At 38.3% G+C, this 27,160-nt stretch overlaps 1 protein-coding gene across 1 annotated transcript in view; it reads right to left on the minus strand.

Moving 5' to 3' along the window:
- The window catches only part of CNTN1 (contactin 1), a 211,048-nt gene that overhangs the window by 4,032 nt on the left and 179,856 nt on the right, over positions 1–27,160 (minus strand). The window contains exons 19-23 of the mRNA XM_066550414.1: positions 24,529–24,763; positions 18,552–18,655; positions 12,707–12,893; positions 11,144–11,256; positions 9,841–9,997 (exon numbers count right to left, since the gene is read on the minus strand). Coding sequence (XP_066406511.1) covers positions 9,841–9,997; positions 11,144–11,256; positions 12,707–12,893; positions 18,552–18,655; positions 24,529–24,763 — 796 coding nt within the window. The remainder of the gene's footprint in view (positions 1–9,840; positions 9,998–11,143; positions 11,257–12,706; positions 12,894–18,551; positions 18,656–24,528; positions 24,764–27,160) is intronic.

Consider the following 27,160-nt stretch of genomic DNA (forward strand, 5'->3'; position numbering starts at 1 on the left):
CATTAACAGAACATTAGCAGGATAAATGCACATTGAGCAGATCATCTTTTTCTTTCTTGTTAGATTACTGACCTACATGTAAGGATCCATACTTTACTGGAAACATTATTTGCCATTGCATGACATCAGAACACTCCTGTAGCTCATGAATGAAAGTTAAGAAAAGTTTTGCCTAAGAATAAACTACAAGAATTAAAAAAATAAAATTCTGCTCAGTAATGCAATTGTGATCTGTCAGTTTTATCAACCTTTAAAAGCTAGAGAAATGCCAGATAAAGACTCAGTGGAAGTGTACAAATAAACATGTGGATGTAAATTAAAAGAGAAGGATTAGTAAGCTCCGTCTGAAGTCTGGCCAGGTATGAGCTGGATATATGTAGTGCCTAAATATTCTTTCTCTCCTCAGTGTTGTAATGTGTGATCTCTCCTCTCAATCAGCATTTTATGGATCCAGTGTGCAAGCAACTGCAAACTAAAACTATCAAAATCAGCATCAAAACCAAATCAGCATCACACAACCCAACCACCACTCTAATGCACCATGTGTGAACTTACTATCAAGAGTCCTCACATCTTTTAAATAAACAAAACACATGCCCTTAAATTTGGCTGGGTTTTTTTGTTTGGGTTTTTTGTTTTGTTTTGGGGTTTTTTTGTGTGTGTTTTTTTGTTTTGGTTTGGGTTTTTTTGGTTTGTCTTTTATTTTTTTGTCTTTTTCTTTGGTTGGTTTGGTTTTTGGTAGGGTTTTTTTTGTGGGTTTTTTTTTTGTTGTTGGTATTTTTTGGTTTGGTTCGGTTTGTTTTGGGTTTTTGTTGTTGCTCTTTTTTTTTTCATCCCAACAGTCTGAAGCAAAAATAGTGAAATCTTGCACAGGCTTTACTACTGTCTGGTATATAATTCCTTCAGCAGATAATTTTTAAGTTTAGGTCTACACTATCTAGAGAAACATGTACCCAGAATGTAGTTGAACATCAGATAAAATCTGTATGGGATGCATGCAGTTAACCTAATGTTTTTTCCTGTCTCCTCTTCTCAGAAACCTTTCTCACACAAGTCGTTGTTCATCTGTCTGAGTAAATGAAAAGAAGAACTGCTCGATGGCTTTTCCTTCAGCTTGATCTTTATGTATCACAGAAACTTCTTGTAAAGTTCTACTAATTCACAGCTTTCTATTACTATTTTAAATTCTCTGTTGCCATCTCAATCACATAACATCCAGGATGAAACTTTCACATTTCTGAAAGGAGATCCTAAATTTTACTGACATCTTGAAAGTATGCAACAGTCTTCCAAATATACTCAAAGGAAATAAAATCAATGCCTAAATGAAGCATGCATTAAAACAGTTCCAACTTTGATGTATTTCTTAAGCCTTTGTGACAATTTGTTACATCATTATTTTCTTTAAATGTTACTTATCTTTATATACGATATTTTTGGCCCTTTTCCCAACATCAATGTCTTTTCATTGTGAAAAAAAAAGGACCTTTGAGATCTCTTCCGGACCTCAGCAAGCTGCAACCTCCCTCTGAGTGGGGCCTCTCAGAGCCAGCAAACTCAAGTTTGTTAAGCTCAGGGGACTGCCGATGAATGCCAAGGACACAGCCTGGGCTGATAATCCCCCTCCTTAAGGCTCAACCCTTTGCCTGTGAAGATGCAAATACATTTAACACGAGCTCTTCCCTAAACTCAATGGGAATTATTCACACACTCCTTTAGGTCTGTGTGCGTGTGAGTGTGAATATGCCACAGCAAATGCACTGTGAGCGTTGCTCTCAGATTCTCAAGTATGTTGGATTCGTAAGTCAGGCCCATAAGAGAGTTACTGATGTGTTTACAGTAAATTCTACAGAACCTTTTCTTAAATTGTTTGACTTAGGCTATTGATTAAGTGCTGTTAAGTTTAAGTGCTGCTAAAACCACTAGGCCTAAACTGTTGGTCAAGCTGAAGGCTAAGTTTGGTGAAGGGGGTCCCCTTGAAACATTCTGGCACAACCAGAGAATGTCCCTTATTCCTTTTTATCTTTACCCTTCCCCATCCATACCTTTTGCCATTCCCTGCCTCCATGTGGATAATTTGAGGTTGATTTTAGTTTTAGACAGATTGATTTTAGATTTTATTCTGATTTTTCTCTGTGTGCTTTGTCCATCTAGTAAGTAAAAGAGTGAACCTTACCAACAAACTTTGTTGTACTTTCATTTTTACATTAAATCTGCTTTTGCTGATACCTTTGCTGTTGATTCTTCAAACAACCTAAAAACTCACTCATGACAGTCTGTCTTTGTGACTGTTTTGCAAAACAGATTCCTTTATTTTCTGAAAGAATGACCAAACTCCTACTCATTTTCCTGTAAATAATACTCTCCTTTTGGTGCAGGATCCAAGGACCTATATTCCATTAGGGCTATCTGGTTTTTAGCTCTCCTTTTTACTACAAGAAGGTTAATTGTAAAGCCTTCTTCTATTCTGTTTCTCCTCGAGTCTAAGTTTGTCCACTTCTGTGTGAAAAAAATAGGCCATCTGAAAAAATGAAGGGGTTTTTGCCTAGTCCAGTCATTAATTTCTATATCAACTATTAGGCTTCATTTGTATCTGTTTTCTCAGTGTTTTCATATTTACTCAGGTAGAACAGGAAAACAGAAATGGGGTGAAATATAATTTCTTCAAAGACTACTGCAAAAGAAATAGGTCGTATCAGGTGACAGGATTTAAATTCTGTTATCCCTATTCATGGAAAACGGAAAATAATGGAACTAATCATAATATACTTATCTTGCATCACTGGCATCATTACTAAATCAAGCATCCAACCTTCCCTTGTCTAGGAAACCTTTTTTTGTGCATGAGGAAATTTTCCTCTTGACTGCACCATAAACCTTTCACTATGGAGTGATTCACAACTCTGTGATTTACTGTTTTTGCAGTAGAGTAGATGTATGGGATGGAAACAAAGCTGTCTGTCCATCTGCTCATGCTTTGGGCTGTGCTAAGGTTTGCTGTGCATCTGGGGAACAGCTTCAACTATCCTAAGAAAAACATATTTAAATTGCTGCTGATGGTCTGGGTGGTTTTTCTACCCCATTATGTTAGTCTGTCCTCTCCTACTTGAAAATTCTGTCAAGGAAACATTTTGTTTTCTTCTGGCAATAGCATCTGGAACCTTGGCATTGTCAGCAGCTGGAGCTTCTATTTCATTGATTCTAGCCCTGCCACAGACCTGGGCTGCCAACATGAAAAGATGACCTGGACTCCAAAAAAAATCAGAAAATTTTCAGTTGTTGGGTTATTACTTGGCTGTCAACAAACATAGGTTATTTCTCAAATACCTCTTCCCCCTCACATATACTAATATGCCTTACAGATTCTTTTGCATGGAGAGTAAAGTAGAAGACCAATGGTAATATTTTTTCATAAAATATACTCTTAAAGTTGTGCACACAACAAATAATAGCATGAAGAGATTCTTCTGTGACCTAGGCAGACCATCTTCTTTGGCCAGTTGGCATGTTGAGGGATTTCTACTCCCCCTTGTTCAAGAAAATTGGGGTTTGTGAATTTTTCTTACAAATAAATTCAGCCCAACTATATACCAGCTGTGTCACTCTTTTTGACTTGCAAATAGTCCACATTTAAAAAGCCACAGGGTGCAATGGGTAAACAGCAGAAACTCTTCAGGTGCAAAATGGTGGCACAGCCTCCCTCCCTCTGCTCCCTGAGTACTGCAGCACCACAAGGAACAATCAGTGGCAACAAGCAGCACCCAGGGCTGGAGAACAACACAAAAAATAGGCAGACAATAAAAATAATGGACTGAGAAGCAGCAAAGAAAATAAACTAGTCCAGCAGGACAGATCAGCTTCAATTGACCTTGCTCTTCAGCAAGGCAGAAAAAGTCTTAAATTGGGCATTAAAGTCACTGCAGAAAGGAAGAAAGGAAACAGGGATTATCACAGGATAATGCAGACTAAGAAAACATAACTAGATATGAAAATACTTCCACCATCTGTCCAAACTTTGAGTTTGAATAGAAGAAAAAGAGAAAAAAATTGAAATTAATGAGAATATGGCTGTTCAAGATAACACTTATTCTATCACTGAGTATGTCACCTTATTCAATCAAACTAAGGCTTGGAAGAAGGCAATACCAATAAATTAGAATTGTGATGAAATGAAATGTGATGATGAAGAAAAATCAAGAAAAACAGCAGAGAACAAAATATGTTGTTTTAAGCATATGTATGTACCAGGTTAGAGGGCATTCTGAGTATTTTCTAATTAATTTTTCAGTAGTGAGACAACAGCAAATGCATTTTGAAAGTTACTCTTCTTTTAGAGGAGAGCTCTTTCAGAAATGTACTTTTAGTTCAGTAGAAGCTTTTTGCTGTATTCTTGTACAAGATGCATAAGAAGTTCCAAGGTGAGGAACAAAGGACTGTCCTGCCCCAACTAGGTAGAATCTGTTTTCTTCAGTATTATGATTTTTATCTGTGTTCTCCTCCTCTTATTACTACAACAGCTTTTGCAACAGATGGGCATTTTCAAATCAAAAGGTTGTGATTATACCACATGAGAAGTGAATGATCACCTGACTTACTTGGTACTAATGTGTGCAACAAACATTTGTCCCCTTTTAAATAGTAACTGAAAAAATTAAAAGATAAATAATTAAAAGGATTGTGTAAATTAGTACAGGCAAAATTTATGCATTTTCCTTTGAAAGAGCTGTACTTCAAAGTAAATGCTATTTCAGGATCCAAAAACATGCCTCTGGCAAATGGAATTCATATGTGTATATATATATGTGTGTGTGTGTGCACTGAACACAGAGAAACTGTAATTTTGTTCTCTTGCTATAAGCATATACAATACCTAAATTATTCTTTCTCCATGCCACTATTAAAACTGAGACATTAACCTGATTTCACATGTGAAGCTGAAGGTGTATGGTACTTCCCTTTCTTCCCCAATATTTATTCAAATAAGAAGAGTAACCCTTCCCTCTTTCCCACTCTGGATGAATATTTAAAACTTGAGAGCTTCATTCTTTTTTTCCTTACTCTGGCATAAAGCAACTGCACTGGGGCCAGTGCAGTTACACAAGTGAAGTGAAAAAAGAACTAAGCACCATATGGTTTTAGTTCCTACTAATTGCAAGATTGTTTTGATTACACTAATTTTAGTAATATGACAAAGCACTGCAGTCCAAAACTCATGCAAGAGACAAAAAAATTTCTCAGCCTTTACTGTATTTCAAAGGAAACAGATAAGCTATTAACTCTTGAAAAAGACTCCATTGGTTAAACAAGTCATTCCAACCTTCATCTGGTTGTGGTAACTCAAAAATGAATTTTAAATTGTGTAGCTCATTAATTCACTATAATGGCTTAAAAAATAAAGCTCCTTGCTCTACGACAGGCACTGGCCAATAAAATACAAAAGATCGTGGCTGTATTTTACACTGGTTATAGCTGTATGCTGGAATGCACATATACAGAGAGTTATTATATAAGAACTTTTATTTCAAGATGTTCACTAAAAAGAAAGGCATGTGAGGTAGCTTCAGATACTGTTTGATAAACTTGTATCACTCTCAACTAAAATAGTGTAACCTGTTGGAAGCTGACTGGTTACATGAGAGCAAAGTGGCTGCAGGATATTTGCCTCCCCCTTCTGCAGGTGACTGGGTTTTCTGTGAGATGGGAGAGGATGAAGAAAACAAAAAGGAGGTTTTTTCCCTTGAACAAGGAATTGAGATAGAAATAAAATCTACTTCTAGTTTCTTTTCCATTTGAATTTCAAATGTAATTATGTTAGTTAAAACATGCTACAATTTTAGTTCCTATGTTAGGACCTCAGGGCCAGTTAGTGCTCCTGAACCTGAAATATAGGATAAAAGATGTGTGCTGGTGTCCTGTCTGGCCTCCACCTGTGTGCTGGGATGACTTTATGATGCTGAATTACATTCCCATCATCTGTTTAGCCCAGAAAGAACTTCCTTTAAAAATAGATCTGAGAGAGAAGGAAAAGCAGTGGAATTTTTTCAGGGCTGTATTCAAAACCAAGGAGACAAGAGCTGCAGGTGCCTCTGAGCGCACATTGTCTGCAGCACAGACAGGGAGTGGGAGAGAGCTCTCCTTTGCTTTTAGTTAGTTTTTAGCTAGCTGAGGCAGAGAAGTTCCTCAGACTGCGGCTTCTTCTTTTCCTGGAACTGTTCAAACCTGCTCTGGACAAAAAACCCAGGAAAAAAACACTGTGGGCTCCCACTTGTGGCACACTGAGGGCCCAGGACACTGCACTCCAGCACCAGAGGGACTGAGAGACACTCAGTGAGCCAGAAACACCCACAGAGCACTCTCTCTGAACTACAGAAGGGCTTTCTGAATTTGCCCTCTCTTCAAAACAGCAAAAGGTTTTATTGTTGAATATTATTCATTTTTTATGCTTATAAATACTTTGCTTGTTAAATAAACAGTTTTTTCCACTTTTCTTGAAGGAAGTTTATCACCTAAACAGGTGGAGGGAAGGACTGCTGAATTTTGCCCTTTAAGGAACCATCCCTTTGGAAGTTCCTCTCCAAATTTGTTGCAAACTAAGACAACCTACCTATCCAGAAGGCCTCAGGTTCCCTGTATTTCATGTCATGCCTGTCAGAATTGTGTCCCTGGACGTAGCATTTGAGATGCCCCAGGATGTCCCTGGTAAACTGGGGCATCTCAAATGCTACAGGCTTTATTTAACATTCTGAATTACACCCTAAATGACAACTGATTATAATGGGAACTTAGACACCTAACTCAGCCATATTATGTAGATTACTTTGGATTTGATACCCAGTGAACAGCAGGGAAACACCCACTTGGATGACACACTGGTGTTGCAGACACTCCTTGTTTAAGATCCTGCCATTCCTGGTCATATAGACTATTTGGAACCTCTGCCCTAGCTACTTAATTCTCCCCATTCACTTCTGCACAAAATTAGGTAGGTTTGCAAACACTGGAATCAGATGCCTAAAGGTCATGTAAGGCAATATTCCTCTCTGAGTTTGGTAAGACTCCTTATGTTTTGCTTTAACTATTGTTTACATCTCTGTGTAAATATGTAACTTCCATTTTGGTCAGTCAAGCACCACAACATACATTCCTATCAAACTACATCTTCTCTTCTTTGCAATTCTCTGAGAAAAACCGTAATTTAAAAAAAAAAAATTAACTACTCTATCATTCTTTTGAGATAATTATTCTAAACCCTAATCCATTACTGGAAGATTTCCTTAAAAATAAAAATTAGCAGACATAATTTGCCATGTGTAGGCATTAAAATTATACTTTGTTCTGCTTTTTGGAAAAGCAGCCTAGAAATAACCTGAAATTCTTTCCTGATTGCCTGTATACTATGTGTTCCAAAGAGAATACCTTGCCTTTTGTCTCTTTTTCAAACTTTCCTAAACTGAGTCCAGGGAATGCTGTCTCTGTCTAGGTTAGCAGAGGCACAGTCCCTGTCTGTCTAGCTGGTGTGTGGTACAATTTATGGATGAGAACTTGTCTGCAGTGCAGAAGACAGTTTAATGCAAAACTCTGCAAATCAGCATTAGCAGGGTGCTAACTCTCCCAGTGGTGCTAATTCTGTACAGACATACTTGGGACAGGTCACAGTCTTGGCAAGACTGATCAGCTTGGGCTTGACATTGCACTGACACGATGCTCTGGGAAATAATCTGCCAGCTGCAACCTAAAGGCCTTTGCACCACACCAATGGCAGGCTGTAACACATGGTTGATACAAAGATACTTAGGACATGTCCTGAAGACAGGAGTTCCCTAAACATTTTTGTGACTTATAAAACATATTAAAAGTGATTGTCCCAGTGAATGATAATACAACAATATATTTCAGATTTTTTAAAGTGGTTGACTTACTATCCTAAAATAGTCTCATAGAACATGGTACACACAATTAACACATATGCTAAATGGATTAAGAAGTCAGACACTAGCAGATTTCAAACCACAATTATTGAAGAATGGGCTCTGAATTTCTAGTGCAATTCCACACTGAACAGCTCTGGACTGAATGCAATCCATATATTTATATCAAAAGCAGCAGAAGTAAGCACCTATGGAACCAAGATGGCAAATAGAGACAACAACAGATTAATACAAAAATTCAGACAGGGACTTGAACCATTCAAACCAACTGTGCTTTGTCATAGCCACAGGCAAAATTAAACACAAAGTTAAAAAGAGACATGACCCTGCGGTGGTACTCTGCAAATGATGAGATAGTGCATCCTGGAAAGTATGGATTCCAGGAAGAATTTAGAGATGGTATTGGACAAACAAGATGAACATAATCTCATAGCCCCATGAAAGGTAATAAATGGCTAATGAAAGCCTTTCATGAATAATGCTGGAAGTAGTTAAGTGTGGGGAGGTGAGAATATCTCTGCAGACAGCTGAGTTGAACAGAGTGCATATATAGTATCTAGTCTTAAAGGAAGTATCAGAAGCTGGAGAGGTGAAGAAAAGAGTTGATGAATTTATTTAAGACCTGATGATTGTTATTGAGGAGAAATTCAAGGCAGACAGTGTTTTAAACATTTGATTAGTCACTTGGCTAGTATAGATACAGTTCTTAATGGGAACAATGTATTAGACACAAAAACACTCTTTAATCTAACAACAGCTACAAAAGGAAACAATGCTCGGACACCAAAGCCAGAAAAACATAGATAAAAAAAAAATAGGTAAAATGTGTCTACTGTGCAGGTATTCATAAGAACAAAATAAACACAAAATAAAAACTTAATACAAACAAAAATGGTGATACTCATGAGCTCACACCAGATTATATAAACTGTGTATATTATTGGAAACCTGCAGATGGGAGGTCCACTCCTTTAGGCACGGGCAGCTTCCCCCACAGTACAGATAATACAGCATAAACATTGTTCTTTTTAAAAAGCCACAATAATGATTGCATTGCTTCTGTGATAAGAATATTTTTGACATTTAATCCTTTCTATTCCCTGGGTTAATTTTTTAGATTAAAAATACAAGAATACAATGTAAGTGATGGAATTATAACCTTGCAAAGAAACTATCCAATTCCTTGATGTCTATTCATATGTTCTCTTTCATACCAAACAGTGCCAAGGAACTACTTAAGATAAAAAACTAACAGGAAGGAGATGTGCAGACCATGTCTGAACTTGTATTCATAGTCAACATTAAGCCAAATTTGAATTATCCTAAGCCACGGTCCCTTCTCTTCTTTACCAGTCATCCAGACCACTCTGAATTAGAGCATGTGGAGTTTCTCACTGCTTATTTATAATTTTTGTGCCACAGATCCCCTTCTCACTGAGAAGTGGAACTTCCCCAGCAAGAGGTCTGTGGATCACTGTGGACCATTCCTTTTCTCTATTATTTTCCATTTAGTGGCAGTTGTCAAAGGAATGACATAGAGGCAAAAGGTGCTAGGCCTATGGGGTTATTGCAAGCTGACACCTAGATCCTGAGGTCTGCACCATGTAGTTATGCCTGTGGGACATTACTAGAAGTGGTAGCCTAACCGGGGGCACCAGTAAAAGCACTCTGGTATTTGGAAGATTGGCAGTGCTTCTAGGATTGAGCTGGACTGCTACAGGAGTGTCCTGTGTGTGTGCTATGAGTCCTCAGAAATGTTTTAAGATATACTCTTATTCTCAGTGCAGTCACTCCTGAAGGGCTATCTTTCCAATTTTGGGTGTGCCCATCTCTCAATAGCATGCAAGAGGAAAACACTCAGTCCAAAATTTCCAAGGAATGTGGCAAAGAAAAAGGGAAGTTATCTGCTCACCTGAAATTTTTATTTGGGCTACTTCTCCATCTCCTCCTTCACTGTGTGCTCGCACCTCAACAACATATTCACCATCGCTGGGGACTGGGACCTCTATTGTGTGCTTTCCAGTGGAAAACAACTTGCCTTCATGCTGTCCATCTGGCCTATATAGTACCTAGGAAAGTCATGGTAAATACAGTTATTGAAATGTTACATTTCCATGAAGATACATTTCTGTATGATACATTCTGTAAACTGTGTCAATGAAAAAGTATTGGGTTTTAATTTATATGAAACACTATATATACCCACACACATATATATATATATAAACTTAGGGGCTAATACAACTTTTTAAATATTTACACAAGGTGAATTTAGACAGGATGTCTTCTCATTTTCTGTTACAAAATTATGCCACCTTTTGAAAAATAAGTTTAGCACTTACACTCAAAATAAGTAATTAAGTGATGGAGAATATCAAGGCAAGGTGGCAGAGACCATAAAATAAAAATATGAGAACTCAGCTGGGTTTTCTGACACAAAATTTATAAATGAGACGATTAGCAATTTTATTATTAACTCTCAATAATGCTAAACTATTGCAAATGAGATGGTAGTTGTCTTTTGGGACCTTTAGAAAAGATCCTATTTCTTTCTGAAATAATCTCTGTGAAACATGATTAGCAATTCCCAGGAAGGAGTGCAACTCCACAATCAAATTTGCAAATGAAGAGTATGATACTAATTTTCTTACTGCCAAGCAAGTAGCAACATTAAACAGGAATTAATAGCTGAAGTTTTCTATATGCCCTATAGTCAGTATATACACTTGCTGTGGTTACAGAGTAACTGCATCTACTGATGGTAGAGGTCCCTTCCCTTTGTCTTTCTTCCCAGACTTTAAAAACTCATGTTTCAGGAACTATAACCCCTGTATGGAGATGGGAAAGGAAAACTGGAACAATGCATACTGATAAAAGGAAAAACGATAAAGTATATAAGTTTTCTATACATTATTTTAAACCAACAGACAATAAATGTGATCATGTGGGAAATAAGGTTGTTGCATTCACTGCTATGAACTTTCCCCTAATGTGATTTACCACCCAAATGAATTTCAGTCCCCTAATTTTTTCTCACCATATTGACATAGGCTTTGCCCTAGGCCTACTGGATGGTTGCGATTGCTGAGTATAATGCCTTCCTCTTCAGCATTCAAGTGTGTGCAAGTCTGATTACATACAAAGATTCAACACTGTCTATAAAATGCACTACACAAAGCATACATAAAGATAAAAAATATTTTCAGATATCATACTTTGTATCCTTCAACGGCAGACTCATTTGACATTGCCTTCACGTGATCCCAGGTGATGATGTACCTTGAACCAGATCTTACAGAACTGATAATTCTTGGGCGCTGGCTTGGAGCTGAAAAGAAACATATGTATAATGTACACATAAATGAGGTTTCATAAATGTTCAATGATGTTTTTATTGAGACATGTAAAAATATGAAAATGGAAATTAGGCTGTCATATATATAAGCAAAGGATAGTCTCCTTCCTGGAATGAACTGCTACAGCTCCAGCCAGGCAATTTTGGATGGCTTTGTGCAGTGGCTGCATTGTGGGTCTGCCTTTCTGTGTTGCCAGAATGTAAGTGGCCAACATTACCGCTCAATGTTGCTGACCACCAGTGTTTGCTGGCATGCAACTACCTTCAGAATCTCCCAGAAATGTGGCATAAGTCATATTTATTCATAGAGAGCAAACATTCAATCAATTATTTACAGCCATTTCTACATAATTTAACTCAGATCAGCAGAAATAACAGTACGCCAATGCAGAAACCATTAATTATAACTTACACAGAAAGCTTATAAAATGGGCTCTTATTAATGAACCCTGCAGATGCAAGTTGCACAATACACTATTTACTGACAGAGACCCTCAAATCAGTTGTATGCATTTTTAGCCCAGATAATTGCATTTTAAATACACAAGATGCTTTTCTTACATTGTTCAGTCAATGCTAGTGCTAGGTATCCTCATTGAGTCAGGAACAATATTCAAAAACCTGTTATGGTATGTCAATTCTAGAGTGAGATTCAGATCGCCCACTTCTCAAGGCAGCCTGAATTTGCTGCTCTGCTGCTGATGACAATGGCATCTGGTCACATTTTATTCATCATTGACAAAACAGAAATGCAGTGTATAGACGCCTAAGCAATAGCTGGTCTCAACTGCTCATCATTTAGAATATTGTGTCCAGCTTTGGGATTCCCAATACTTGAAAGACACTAGTAATCTGGAGTGAGTACAACAGAGCAATACCAACCTGGTAGGGATCTGGGACACTTTATTTGTGAAAGAAAGGTGAAAGAGTTGCACTTGCTCACCCTGGAGGTGAGACAGGAGGGGACCTAAGAGTGCCCTATCCTGGCCAGGGGTTTATCAAAAAGGATCCAGGCTCTTGGATGGCACAGCAGGAGGATGAGTAACAAAAATGCACAATATCAATTAAGAGTCTCAGACTAGATGCTCAGAATAAGTCAGGGACTGGAATAGGTTTCTCAGAGAGGTTGTGCAGTCTCTATCCCTTTAGGTTTTCAAGATCCAGCTGGAGAAAACCCTGAGCAACCTGATCTGAGCTTTCAGGTCACCCTCCTTTGAGCCTATAATCTTAGCCTCTTTACCGCCTTTTGTAAGATATCCCCATTATATATGGCAACAAAAGAGAGGAAGGAGAATTTTAGCAGAAATTTTCAGACTAAGCAGCAATGCCATATGAGAAGAGAACATTGGGTATGTGAACAAGAAGCCATGTTTGAAAACATGGTGGACATGATTATACTTGACCTAATGCTCCATTTACTTACGTGCTTTCCTTGTAACAACATCAATGGTGCTGCTGGGAGGTCCATAGCCTGCACTGTTGAAGGCAGACACGTCCACATGGTAGCGAGTGTTAGGCTTGAGGTTTTCCAGTTTGGTTGAATACTCTTGATTGCTCACCTGTACCCGCTGTGCAGCTGCTTCTTTATCATGAGCAGCCCAGTAACGAATCTGTAAGCATGCCATTTGGAGGATTAAATGTTACATATTTAATCATAACGAAATTTTATAAAGCCTGATGTATTTCTATATTGTATATTCAGATATAAGCCAGCTAAAAGAAATCTAACAGCAATAGCATAGAATTCCTTCTACAGGCTGTGATTTTAACCAAGTTGTGTATAGGCATAAAGGAACAAAAATAAATCTAGAATTTATTATGTAAACTTTTCTCACAGTGGTTTAACTTGTTCCCAGCTAAGTCACTAGAAGCCTGGGAGCTGGATAATGCCTTCAAAGAACAAGACTTTTTTCTTGCTTTTTTGTTTTTGCATGCTACTCTGAACTTTAGTATTATTTTCTTTCACTTGTAGAGACTAAACTCTAAGAATGTTTTTGGCGTGTTTTGTTTTGCATGTCTTACAAATTTAGGCTTTTTGTACTTCTATCTATGGAAAGCAAAGTATTCAGTCATGTTAGCTGCATTGTAGGTCTGAATAGGTGTACCTAACCATTTTCAGAGGTTTTCAGCTGAACTTGATTAGGTTTCATAGCACAATATAACATTTGTCCAAGTAGATTAAGAAGTACATGAAAATATTTACAATATGCAAAAAACATGACTGTAAGCTTATAACACCTTAAAACCCAAAGCCAATTAAGAGTACACAGAAATTCCATTAGGGTTCCTTTTTTTTTTCCCCAAGAACTTGTTCCATCCTATTTTAATTCATTATTATGAATTATTTAATTCATAACAAAGCACCAGGTGAAAACAGTGTAATTCCTATGGAGTGATGTCATTCCATACAGTCCCTCACATATACAGGGTCCTATTCTGCATGGCCTTGTGAGATGCAAATGAGAGTGAAACACTGTCAGTCTCTGGGTTTTGTCTGGTTTATAACCATTTGCATAAGACTAACTTACTGCAGAAACCTGAAAGAGCAGAAAGCTGTGCCCATTGAATTTTGTTCCTGAGTGTTTTCACCCTCAGCATTTCTGCTCAGCTTCTGTCTGACTTCATAATGAATTTTTGTATGTTACATGAGGACGTTTAAAATTTTTTAGGAAGAAGTTAATACTGTTGGTAAATTCAGGCTCTAGGAAAAATCTTACTTTGTAAGATATTATTGGTATCCTGTCATCTTTTCTTTTAAATAGCAACTTTAACCTTCTGTTCTTCTGACATTAGTTGTCCATGAAAACTTTATTTAAGGAATAGGTTAGAAGAACTGATGGTCTTTCAAAGTGTTAATATCACAAGTTCTCTTCTTTACAAGTTGTGGGTACAGCCCTTGTTTAGTGAGGCTTTATTTCTCCTATTTACATTTAAATTACAATATTTAATAAAAATATTGCTTCCTTTTATCTTGGAACACATGCTGTGGTTGAATAATGAGAGATGCAGGGGATTTAGCAGCAGATTTCTCTTTACCTACTTCAAATGTCTTTGTACATGAGAACAGTATCACTACCCAGAGATTACTGTCAACTAAATACTTCTTGGAGCTTGTCTCTTGTCAATGTTTTTTGCCACAGTCCTTCCCACCAGTGCTACAGGTTACTCACTCTGATTATTACAAATGTGACATCTTAGTGGCCTTTGTCACTCTTTCCTGCTGCAGGGACAATCACACTCCTGTATCTGCAGACCAAACTGGATTTGCTTTTTAAGTTCAGCATGCACACCTGATTTCCAGCAGGCACAAAAAGATAATCTTCAGTTCTATAAATGTATGTCCTGCATTTTGTTTAGAAAGTATCATTCACTAGCATCCTAAACATCAGTTTGCTTAATTTAGGCAATCGCACTCATAAAATTCACACTTATAAAGGTGGCTATTTTCCCAAGTAAACAGCCTTTACCCTAAAATGAGGACTCTGCACCCAGTCCATTCTGCAGGCTTCAGCAGTAGAGTGGCAACCTCCACCAGATGAATGGCTTCAAACTGGCATGGATCTGAAACTGTGACAGCCATTTCAGCTGAAGGTCTGATAGTGATCTTCAAGTCAGAGTTTCTTTTATATGAAGAAAATTATAATTAACATATTGTTGTAGATAAGCAGGTCTTGTTGAATGCAACCAGCTGTACACCATAAGGTATTAACAGTAAGTGGCTGACTCAGGTGAGAGAGGGCGTGTACATCAGGAGCTAGAGAACGTCATGTCTATCTTTTAAGTTCAAACAAGTTTCTAGCCTGCAGCAAAAGTATGTCTGTAAAGTTCTAGGTGGCCAAAAGTTTATTAACCATGACAGGACCAATAGTAACTTTGTTGTTGATTTTAGCTGGCCACTGAAAAACAATTAATTTTTTTTTGTATGATCTATCATGTTAATTAAGTAACAGCTTTACCTTTGCATTCCTCTGCCTTGCAAAGCTTCTAACAATCTTAATGTTCATTTACAGTACAGGGAAGCTAATGGTGTAATACAAGAGTAATATAGAGCATGAAACAAGACAAGTGAGAAAAATGAATGAAATGCAAATGTCATAACTGAGAATATACTACATTTCAGACAGAATTTATATAATTTAAAAATTAAATAAAATTTAAATCCTAAATACAATAGCTCTCGGCTGCAATGTTGTGGACTCTACTCCCATACTGTGTGAGCTATATGTCATGAACACAGAAAGTTCTTCTCTAATACACAGCCATATTTATATATTTGGACCATTGTAACAACTCCTGGAAAAAGAAATACTGCTTCCCTGAGAGCTAAGAAAACTACTGTCTTCATACCATTCCTACATTTCTCACTTTATTTTTAAATAATTCCAAACTTTCTTGAAATAATTTGGAAATTTCTTTCTTGCCTCTGGAATTAAATGCCACATTGCTTCAAGGGATCACATTTCCCCACTCTACAGAATAGCCCCTCTCTCTTTTTTTAAAGAGCTAACATAGCAGGCCCAGACAGCCTTCTTATTCCTGGTGCTCTGCATTTACTTTGTTAGGGTACTCCACAGGCAATGAATTCCCAGAGAACACAGAAGGAGATTTCAACCAAGCTCTAGAATTTTTGTGGGAAATAAGCCAGTTGTGATTTGTGCGAAGGAATGCCTTAGCCATCATGAATTAGTTCATCTCTCTGTGCTAAAATCAGGAAAAAACCTGTCTTTCATGGTCTTCTCCTCTATTCAAACTTTAATATACTGAAACTCTTTCTGTAAGTATCATGAAACAAAAGCTTCCATATTCTTGAAGGTTCTACGTAGGACTGACACAAAAATACACTTTACTCATATTGAGAAAGAATGCTAATAGCATATTTCAGTCTAGAAGATACAATGGTGGTGAGTAGTGATAAATTTGTTTAGTAAAATAAACCTGTTTCTATTGCATAGAAACGATGCAAAATAAGAATAGTGTCATTGTGCTGCATGCACTGCCGAGATGTGGCTGTTAGCAGTCTATTGTAAGAACTCATCAATCTTAAATTCTCTATATGGATGGAGATAGTTTTCATACTTTATCTCTTCTTTAAGTGTGAGCTGAGGATACTTCTCTGTAATAGCAAAATGTAACAGCTCACACTCATCGCCATGGGGGCACTCATGCTGACAGAATGCATTAGTGTCAGGAAAATCTGACTCCTCCTGCTGTGAGAAGCATTGTGTCACAGGTGAAATACCTCAGGATCTTTGCTCAGGGCACTCCCACCTCTTAAACTCTAGCATTCAAAAAAGTCAATTATGCAATTTTCTAGAAATAATAAAGACCAATAGGAAACTGAGAAGGTGCTCTGGTGAATGATGGTTTCTATTAACCTGTGTTACAACTGAGCAGTAATTTAAAGGTTATTATTTATCAATGCAAATAGACCCAGAGCCTTCCAGAGATAGTCACTAGAATTTTATAATGCACTTCGAATACTTCTTTCACCACAACTTTTATTGCAACTTCACAAATGCTATCTGCAGCCTTAACCTTCCAGAACAACCCTCTCTATTTTTGCCCTGTCCTATGGCTCCTTCAGGACTAATGGGGGTTCTGATCTTCAGGAACACAAGTCTTTATTTTTATCCTCAGTGAAGAAGCATGGACTTTCCTTTTGCTGCCTTCCCTTCTGCTAGAGTGAGACTGGTGATTGTTCTGGGGAAAAATATCTCAGAATTAATACCTTATTGAGAATTGTGGGGCAGTAATTTGGGACTATCAGTCTGTTTATTTTCTAGCCAGATGGGATCTTTTACATAGTCCTGATAATCAGAAGATTTTCTTAGAAAAAGAGGGGGGAAAAAGGAAGAAATTTATATTCTAATGTAGCTCCTCACTGTACACATACAAGCCAGTCAGTTCACGCTGGTTTGTGAATTTCTCCACAAATAGGTGGATGAAATTACACTACAGCTATCGAAACAAGGCCACACCCCCAACATCCATAGTCCATGTAGCAAATAGTCCATCATCCATAGTCCATGTAGCAAACATCCATAGTCCATGTAGCAAATAGTCCATCATCCATAGTCCATGTAGCAAACATCCATAGTCCATGTAGCAAATAGTCCATTCCCAGGATATCCCACCTTTCTAACAGTTATTCTCTTTTCCACTCAAAGATCCCCCACATTTCTTTCTCATTCTTTTTTCGTTTTTTCTATTGAGTGTTCCATTCATCCTGGTCATTCCTGCTAAATCCTCTCTCCTCCCTTCTTCCTCTGATGTCCCCTGACATCAACCTTTATATGGGACACTATTTTTGTTAAGGTATGACAAAAGTTTTACATAAATCTCATGGAAACAGAAACAGAAGTCAGGAAATAAAAAAAAGCCCAAGTATTACTTATTTATGAATAGATTTTAATTAAAAAAATACATTCCATGAGATTGCTACTCATTTGCATGTCCTTATTTTGGAACATAGAGGATATCTTCAAGTACCTGAAAACTTAAATCCCAAGGTAAGTCACTAACAAACTAAAGACCCAAACCCTCATTTTGGGTTGCAGCCAAAGTAAGCAGACTGTACACTGCAGAGTTTGCCAGCATCTACTGTGCATGGATGATGTTAAGACTTCCCTGCTAGAGTACTACATGGCCATTTCTCATTGCACCCAGCCTGTGGTTGTTGTCATCTCTGCAGAAGGACAAGAACAATTTTCACCAGTAATACCATTGAGATGGACCAAATGGAACATGCCCTGAAGCTCTTTTTCATGCAGAGCAGAGAAACCATCAAGAAAACATCACTGTCTTGCACAATAGCAGCGTCTCTGTTATACTGGATTTTGACATTTGTCAAAATCTTACTGTAGGGTTTTGTTGGTGAAATATATTAATAACTGCTGGTAATTTAAGTGGGCCAGAGTTAGTTACAATTTTGCATATGTGTTGGAAATTACACCCAAAATTTAATTTCAATATATTTTAAGAAGTTATAGATAGGCATTCAATTACATGAAAGAGACAATGTTATTTCAGGAAATAATGGTGCCTTTTGTTAGTTGAAAAGTGCAAACATACATTTCCTAATCTATTTTAGTAATGAAGTACATAACACCAAAAATAATCTGTTTCTCAAGATGCAAAATCTGCATGGAACATGCTAACTAAAGAGAAGTGAACCCTAAGAGATGGAATGCCAGAATGCCAATTATTGTTGGCTATAACTACTGACAGTAAATTAATAAATGGATTGACAGAGTCACTACTAAACTCACCTGATATCCCTCCACAGATTTATCAGAAACATGATGCCAAGAAACAGACATTTCAGAAGATGACAAAACCTTTACGCTCACATCTGTAGGTATTTCAGTTGGAGCTGGAAGATGAAACATATGTTAAACATTCAATCTGATCCTGTGGTAATGTTATACTTGTTTACAGGGATTCTCCTCACTTCAGTATTTTATATTATTTTCAGTATTTTATATAATTTTCCTGACATCACTGAGCTAAGTTTTAGTGTTTGATCTGTTTTTCTTGAGTAAAATTCAAGTCCAGTGATGATCTGTAAGGAAAATGACTCTATAAAAACAAAGCAATGATCCTGTTACTCAGCTCAGACTACGTATTTTTACGCTTCAACAGACTTCATGCTGAAATTTGTGTAAACTGAAAACAGCCTTTGATAAAGCCTTTGAAGCATCTAGTGATCTTTTACTAAATGGGGCAGCAGCTCACATATTATATACATGAGATTTTAAAGTTAGTTACACACAAATACTCATGTATGTCACTTAGTCCTAATAATACAATTTTTTTGTGAGAGCAGATATTAGATACACAGCTGTCCAGTGGCACATACAAACTTGAACTTAGGTGTGAAATAATCCAAAGCCCCTTTTAGTAAGGCATACCATAAAGTTGATTTTGTTTGCATTCTCAGTTCTGAACAACAGACAACATAGAGTACAGACCATCATAATGTGATAGACCTTTATCCAGGGCTTAGAATATTACAGTCTAGTTTCATTTCGCTGCTGTTTGAATTTTAAATGAGGAAAGGAATAAAGAAAGGCATAAACTTAGCAATGTCTGTAAAAGATAAAGTTTTCCAAGTTAACAACAGTTCTCTGTCGTGAACCTTTTGAAACAAGTTGCAACAGACTGGCATGGCAGCCCTAGCTGAGGAAAGCTTTCATATACCTAATCTTCCAACTGGGCATCCAGTCAACTATGCATCAAAACAGCCGCTGTTAAGAAAAAAATCACTAACATCTCTCACGAAAAGTATCCTAGGTAACAAAATAATCTTATATGCAAAGTTACCTTTTGTAATTGTCTTTCAATGGCTGTTAATAATGCAAATGTCTAATTAAAAATTATACATTATTGCAAAATTGTTTTCACAATGACAGGAATTTAGATAAGCAAGAGGCCTGTGCACTCATTACTAGCAATCATTACTCACTACTAGCAAAGGCAGATATGACTAGCAGTTGTCAGACATGGAACTTGGCTTATTCTGTGGGAACACAGAAATTCCCTAGTCACTGAAGGGAATAACAATGCCCAGAGTTACAACTAGAGAAACATAGATCTATTATAGGATACACAACTTAGGGGAAAAGTTGTCACTATATTTATGTATATATAGATATTTATACACATCTGTATGGAATAGATCTGCTGTTTGCAAATAGAGATGGGCTGGTGGGAGATGTGGTGGTTGGAGGCCGCTTGGGGCAGAGTGATCATGAAATAATAGAGTTCTCAATAGTTGGTGAAGTCAGGAGGAGCACCAGTAAGACTCTTACATTGAACTTCTGGAAGGCAGACTTTGGCCTGTTTAGGAGACTTATTCAGAGCATCCCTTGGGAAATAGCCCTTAAAAACAAAGGAGTCTAGGAAAGGTGGGCATGCCTCAAAACAGAGATCTTGAGGGCACAGTAACAGACTGTCCCTGTGTGCAGAAAGATCAGTCAACGGGGTGAACGTCCAGCCTGGCTGGGCAAGGAGGTTTTGGAGGTACTTAGGAATAAAAAGAGGATGTATCAGCATTGGAAGGAGGGTCAGGTCTCTAAGGAAGTATTCAAGAAGGCTGCTGGAGCATGCAGAAAAAAAATTAGGGAGGCCAAAGCTCATTTTGAACTTAGAATGGTGACTTCTGTGAAGGATAATAAAAAATGTTTTTACAAATACATTAATGCTAGAAGGAAGGGTAAGACCAGCCTTTGTTCTTTATTGGACAAAGGAGGGAAGTTAGCATCTGCAGATGAGAAGAAGGCAGAAGTGCTTAATGCCTACTTTGCCTCAGTTTTTAGTGGGAAGATGACTTGCCCTCAAGACACCTGCCCGCCTGGAATGGTTGATGGTGTCAGGGAGCAGAATGGTCCCCCCATTATCCAAGAAGAGGCAGTCAAAGAACTACTGAAATGCTTGGATGTTCATAAATCTATGGGACCAGACAGGATCCACCCCAGAGTAATGAGAGAGCTGGCAAATGAGCTTGCAAAGCCACTCTCCATCATTTACCAACAGTCCTGGCTCACTGGTGAGGTTCTGGATGACTGGAAGCTGGCCAATGTGATACCCATTCACAAAAAGGGTGCAAAGGAGGATCCTGGTAATTGTAGACCAGTCAGCCTGACCTCAGTACCTGGCAAGATAATGGAACAGTTTACATTAAGTGCCATCACACAGAATTTACAGGATGGCCAGGGTATCAGACCCAGTCAGCATGGGTTTAGGAGGGGTAGGTCATGTTTGACCAACCTGGTCACCTTTTATGACCAGGTAACCTGCCTAGTGGATGCAGGGAAGGCAGTAGATGTTGTTTATTTGGATTTCAGCAAGGCCTTTGACACTGTCTCCCACAGCACACTCCAGACAAGCTGGCAGCCCGTGGCTTGGACAGGAGCACTCTGTGCTGGGTTAGGAACTGGCTGAATGGCCAGGCCCAGAGAGTGGTGGTGAACAGTGCTGCATCCAGCTGGCGGCCAGTCACCAGTGGTGTCCCTCAGGGGTCTGTGCTGGGGCCAGTTCTGTTTAATATTTTTATTGATGACATGGATGAGGGTTTAGAGTCTTTCATTAGCAAATTTGCAGATGACACTAAGCTGGGAGTGTGTGTGGATCTGTTAGAGGGACGGAGGGCTTTGCAGAGGGACTTGGAACAGTTGGATGGGTGGGCAGAATCTAATGGGATAAAGTTCAATAAGTCCAAGTGCCGAGTCCTGCACTTTGGCCACAATAACCCCCTGCAGTGTTATAGGCTGGGGACGGTATGGCTGGACAGTGCTCAGGAGGAAAGGGACCTGGGCGTGCTGGTTGACAGTCGGCTGAACATGAGCCAGCAGTGTGCCCAGGTGGCCAAGAGGGCCAATGGCATCCTGGCCTGGATCAGGAATAGTGTGGCCAGCAGGAACAGGGAGGTCATCCTTCCCCTGTACTCGGCACTGGTGAGGCCACACCTTGAGTACTGCGTCCAATTCTGGGCCCCTCAGTTTAGGAGGGACGTTGAGATGCTTGAGCGTGTCCAGAGGAGAGCAACGAGGCTGGTGAGGGGCTTGGAACACAAGCCGTATGAAGAACGACTGAGGGAGCTGGGGTTATTCAGCCTGGAGAAAAGGAGACTCAGAGGTGACCTTATCACCCTCTTCAGCTTCCTGAAGGGTGACGGTGGTGAGCTGGGGGTCGGTCTCTTTCTCTGGGCAACAACAGACAGAACAAGAGGACACAGTCTCAAGCTGTGCCAAGGGAGATACAGGCTAGAATTAAGGAGGAAGTTTTTCACAGAAAGAGTGGTCAAATACTGGAATCATCTACCCAGGGAAGTGGTGGAGGTTCCTCGATGTGTTTAAAAAAGACTGGATGTGGCACTTGGTGCCATGATGTAGTTGAGGTGTTAGAACATGGCTTGGACTCAATGATCTTGAAGGTCTCTTCCAATCTAGAAATTCTGTGATTCTGTGAATATTGCATGACCATATTGCTTAAGATTTCCTTAGTACCTTTGAGAAGTTTTGTTGTTTAACAGTAATAATATCACTTGCTGACTCAAAGGTACAGAAGTACAGGTGGAATAGTTGTTATCATCTAATCTATTCCCAAATCACTGTCAGACTCTTCTCTACTGTATCCATTACAGAACTTTCAAAAAAATTTCATATTGAAAAATTTCAGCTGCCAGGGCTTTTGATGATAAAATACTCTAACAATATTGGATCTGCTCATGCTTGTTTATGAGCTGCAAATAATCTACATCCTTATTTGTCATTTTTGTTCTATAAATATTTTGCAGCCTCTCCTGAGCCAGAAAGATGGCATCAGTTGCTTTCCTCCAGCCTTCTAATTCACTATATCTACCGATAAAAAAAGAAATCACATGGTCATAACAATATATTCTCTTCACTGAAAATATATTGGTCATCACACAGTTATCTTCTAAGCAAAACTATACAAAGTTCAGGCTGGCAGCCAGTAAGCATGCTACAAGGTATGGAAGTGATTTTGTTCATGTCCTGATGCCAGGAGACAACTCCCTCCTCAATGCTCTTCAGAGTAACTTCCATTACATCTCTTGGAAAAATTCCCTCTAACTTGCTCTGAAGTTCCTGGATTGGATATAGGCAGTAGTCAGGGTCACAGCTCCACACAGGAGCTGTGAGCATTACTGGTAAGGTTTGTACTCTTGTGCTTGAAATCAAAGGAGTAGGTTCACTGGGCTTCTATTTCTTTTTCAGTCTGCATCTGGGATCATTTAATCACAAACTTTTTTTTATCAGGTATCTGGGCTTTGCAAAAGTCTGTGTTAGAACATCAGCAGCCACTCAAGTGACCCCTTTATCTGGAAGCTGGAACTACTGCACATTTGCTTTTCTTCTGTCTTTTTGAGCTACTAGGCTCAACCATTTCCCTGAACTTGGAGACCATAAAAACACACTTGCCACTCCTGACATGGTATGGATAATCCTAACATAAACACGTGGGAACTTATCAGTCAGTTGTTGATAAAGTCTCTGAGGAGGGATGGATACTTAAGTGTAATCTGACTGATACTGCTTTCATTACATCATAGCTATTTACTAACACACTTATGCAATTGCAAAAAAAACCCCTCTGTGTTGTTGCAGCAGCTGTTGAAGATGATTTGCTAAGGTGTGCTTTCCTGAGAAAAAAAGATTAGTATTATCCCCATCAGCCAGCTTGTATTGAGGACTCTTCTGTCCTTTCTCTGTGTGTGGCCGATTTGTGAGTGAAGTTCCCATTAGTGCTAATGGGAACCATGGACATAAATCTTCCATAAAGTGCACAGAATAGAATGGGAAGTGTGAGAATGTGGCCCTGTTATCATTTCCCTCCTCTTGGCTCTTTGGTCCACATCTGTTGACTGTGTGGAGATTTTGCTCTATGGAAAAAAAAATACTAGCAGTTCTTTGGGTTTCTGGCAGAAATTAATAAACTGAGTTTTTTTAGAACAGGCTTGAATGATGATAATGCAATTAAAGATGTTGTATATATTTCTTCTGATTTAAAGTAATCTTTCTTCCAGTTCTTTCTCTCTTCTTCTAAGTTTGGAAATGTCATTTAAACTTCAATCCTAAAGATCACAGCATGTGAAACAATTACAGTAAGAATTAAGAAAAATATTTTAATGGAATGTGAAAGAGGTTTCTGTTAAATTACTCACTTGATAGCTCCAACATGCAAACCAGAATAAAGTATGTAACAGGGATGATTTATATGAGACTCTAAACATGCTGGAATAGTAACTAGATACAATTGAACTATCATTCCTTCACAATTTTGGGCTAAATTCTGATACTGATCTACTAAAATACCAGGCTTTCATGTGGTCCGTTAAGAAGAAGAAAATTAAGCATACGTCAAATACATGTATTAAGATCACAGAGACATTGCTGAATAAAGATCTAAGTATTTTAGGTAACCACTGTGAAGAGAAGCATTCTTCTTCTATATTATTAAATCTTTTAACAAGCTGTGTGAAGAATCTTGCATCCTGCTGTGTATTGCTTACTGCCAGCAAGTACCACCAAGTGCTCTGCATCACACAGAGAGCAGAAAGTGGGAGTTGGCTGTTCAGAACAAGTGTTTTGGGCAGGCAATGCACAACCTCTCTGCTGAGGATGTGTCCTGCTACACTAATCAGTGTCAAGGACCAGGTTCTACTGATGTTGGTAGTGCTGATCTGGACCCACAGTGTAAAACTCATTTGGAACATTTACTCACCATCTTGTGCTGAATAAATGACAGCAGTGAGGCTGAATGGCCCATCCCCTTTGTTGTTAAAAGCTTTCACTTTTACTTGATACTGGGTTGAAGGTGGCATTGATTCATCCTTGTGGACATATCGGCCAATTTCAGGATTAGTAACTGTAACTCTTCTCCATTCTTTCTCACCAAATGGCTTGAAGGCCACTATATAACCGAAGTTATTTCCATAGTGGTATTCTCTTGACAAAGGCTGTAGAGACAAAAAACCAAAATGTTAATTTTTGCTTAACAGCTAGGTCGAGAATTAAGTATAAATAATGCAGAAAGCATTGATATGTATGTTGTAAAAACACTGAACCAAACCTCCATTTCATCCTGGTTTCCTTCAATGGCTTGTTTCCACCCCCTTTAAAATAGGCCCTGTTAGATCTCCAGTGTTAGTGCATTTGCTAGGAAAACATTTTAATAACTTTTCCTCATCTGAGCTCAGTACAACACACATCATGTTATCTCCCACAGGAAGAAATCAAGAATAATTGTGTAATAAAACAGTTGCAGCTAGCAAAAAATGACCTAAGGTATGAGGCACAGCAGATACGTAACACAGAAATATTATGCCAGTATAGGGGTCCATGTACATGTAGATATTCCTGAAAAATAATAACAGTGAAGAGAAAATCTATGTGGCTGGTCCAAATTATATTAATTTACTGAAAGTTTGTCACCTAGGCAACTGGCACAGCTGACAAAGAAAGATGGACACATTCAAAGAATGACTCATCCTACCACTTTTCACTGATGATGGAGGGGATCCAGATGCTGATTTGGACTACCCAGCTTCTAACTGGCAAATCCTTTAATGAAATGACTCCCACTTTCAGTACAGGCATTAAAGGTACCTATCCAAAGTATTTCTTAAAACTATAGCTGATTTCCTATACCTAGGAACACTGGAAAATATGAAATCAAGGAAGACAATCTGCCATAATGGATTTTTCTTCTTTTACCAACGCTCTACATTCAGTTATCCCTTCTCAGTCCATAGAGCTTTAACCACAACTATTAGACACTGCACCCAACCAGCCAAAATCACATCATTCATCTGTGCATCAGGAGGTTGACCAGAAGCATCCTTTGAAAATAAGCTTTCTGCATCACCTTTTTCCCTAATGGAAACCTCACAGAGATGAAAGAGAGTATCTTGAGGCAAAGGTCTTGGAGCAGTGACACAGAAAGTAATTTTCTCTTTAGGTGTTTGCCCACTACTGCAGCACTTTGGCCAACGTGTGTGGAGATATTCTGAGCAAGGTTTTATGAAACTTCCATGTAGCTGATCTTCTGAATCTATCACTGTAACTAGCTGCTTAAAATAAAGCAGAATTCGATCTCACATGCCAAAGTAAGCAGACTGGAGCCTCAGAATGATTTTCAGCCAGAGAAAACTTTAGAAAGCCAGGAATGGCACATAAGATTATACTCTGAAAGGTCTCATATGAAATTTGAAAGCAGCTTTCTCTCCAATGGCTGCACATAATAAGTAGCTGAATAGTTTGTAGAATCCACTGAAAAGTTTATAAAAGAAAATGGGAGAGGGAAACACAAATGGGGAAAAATGAGGAAGAATGGGCATGCCACTCCTAGCTCTCCTTCTCAGTTCCTCTTTCAAAACAAGTCTTAGAAGAACTTTGATTGCATCTCTGGCTGTCTCATTCAACCTGGGCTTATGAATCATAGAAGAAGCTGAAAAGGGGTTGGCAGCAACATGTGAACCTGCCATACATTTTGTTCTTCTCTTCTTAATTAAGGACTATTTAGAGTAGCATATGCAAATGTCAGCACATTTGGGGGAATCAATATGTATTTTTATCTTAGCCTTACAGATAGATATATTGTTGTCTGTCAGACTCCGTGAAGCTAAAGTCTCTATTTAAAAACTCTTGCTAGACATAGGAGAGAAGATTCTTGGGAAATAAATACTTGAAGCCATGCTTAATTTATCTCTCTAAAGGAGCTACCCAGAACAGATGTGAAAAGCATAGCATTAGGTAAGAGAAATAATGAGAATAAAAATCTGCCTAGATCTACAGGAAATACTAAACCGGTCTTGTACTTCTGGTCTCGCATAATTCTTTCTCCTGATTATATTTTCTTTGTTTAGTTCGGTCACAGCCAAGTTATCACTGTATTGGAAATGCCATGAGTACCAGTCTTCATATACAATGCCAGAAGCAGCTCTGTAGTTTGTTAAAGTTTTTAGAAGAAAATCTTATGAAGTAAAATAATCTAGGTCTTCTGCACTTGCCCATTGCATGTGTTCTTTTGCTCTTCAAAAATAAAGAGACCAGAATTAAGCCAATTAGGACACATTTACTTCCTAACCTATTATTAGGAAAACTTCCAACCTTTCCAATATATTGTAACAGAACTGTGGACCTCTTTTTTCAGACACTTATAAATCTTTTCTTCACCGTTAAAATACTTAGGAAGACTGAATAAATATTTTGCACTCAGTTAAGAAACAAAAAAACTCCAAACCCCCCCAAAAAAACTCAGCCAGGAAAGCACAAATCTGATAGCTCAAAGATATGGCTGGCTATTTCTGTCATACTTTCACAGAAGTTTCACAGAACTTTTACAGATATATGAT

The sequence above is a fragment of the Molothrus aeneus genome, chromosome 5 (assembly GCF_037042795.1).
Source record: "Molothrus aeneus isolate 106 chromosome 5, BPBGC_Maene_1.0, whole genome shotgun sequence".
Lineage (NCBI taxonomy): Eukaryota > Metazoa > Chordata > Aves > Passeriformes > Icteridae > Molothrus > Molothrus aeneus.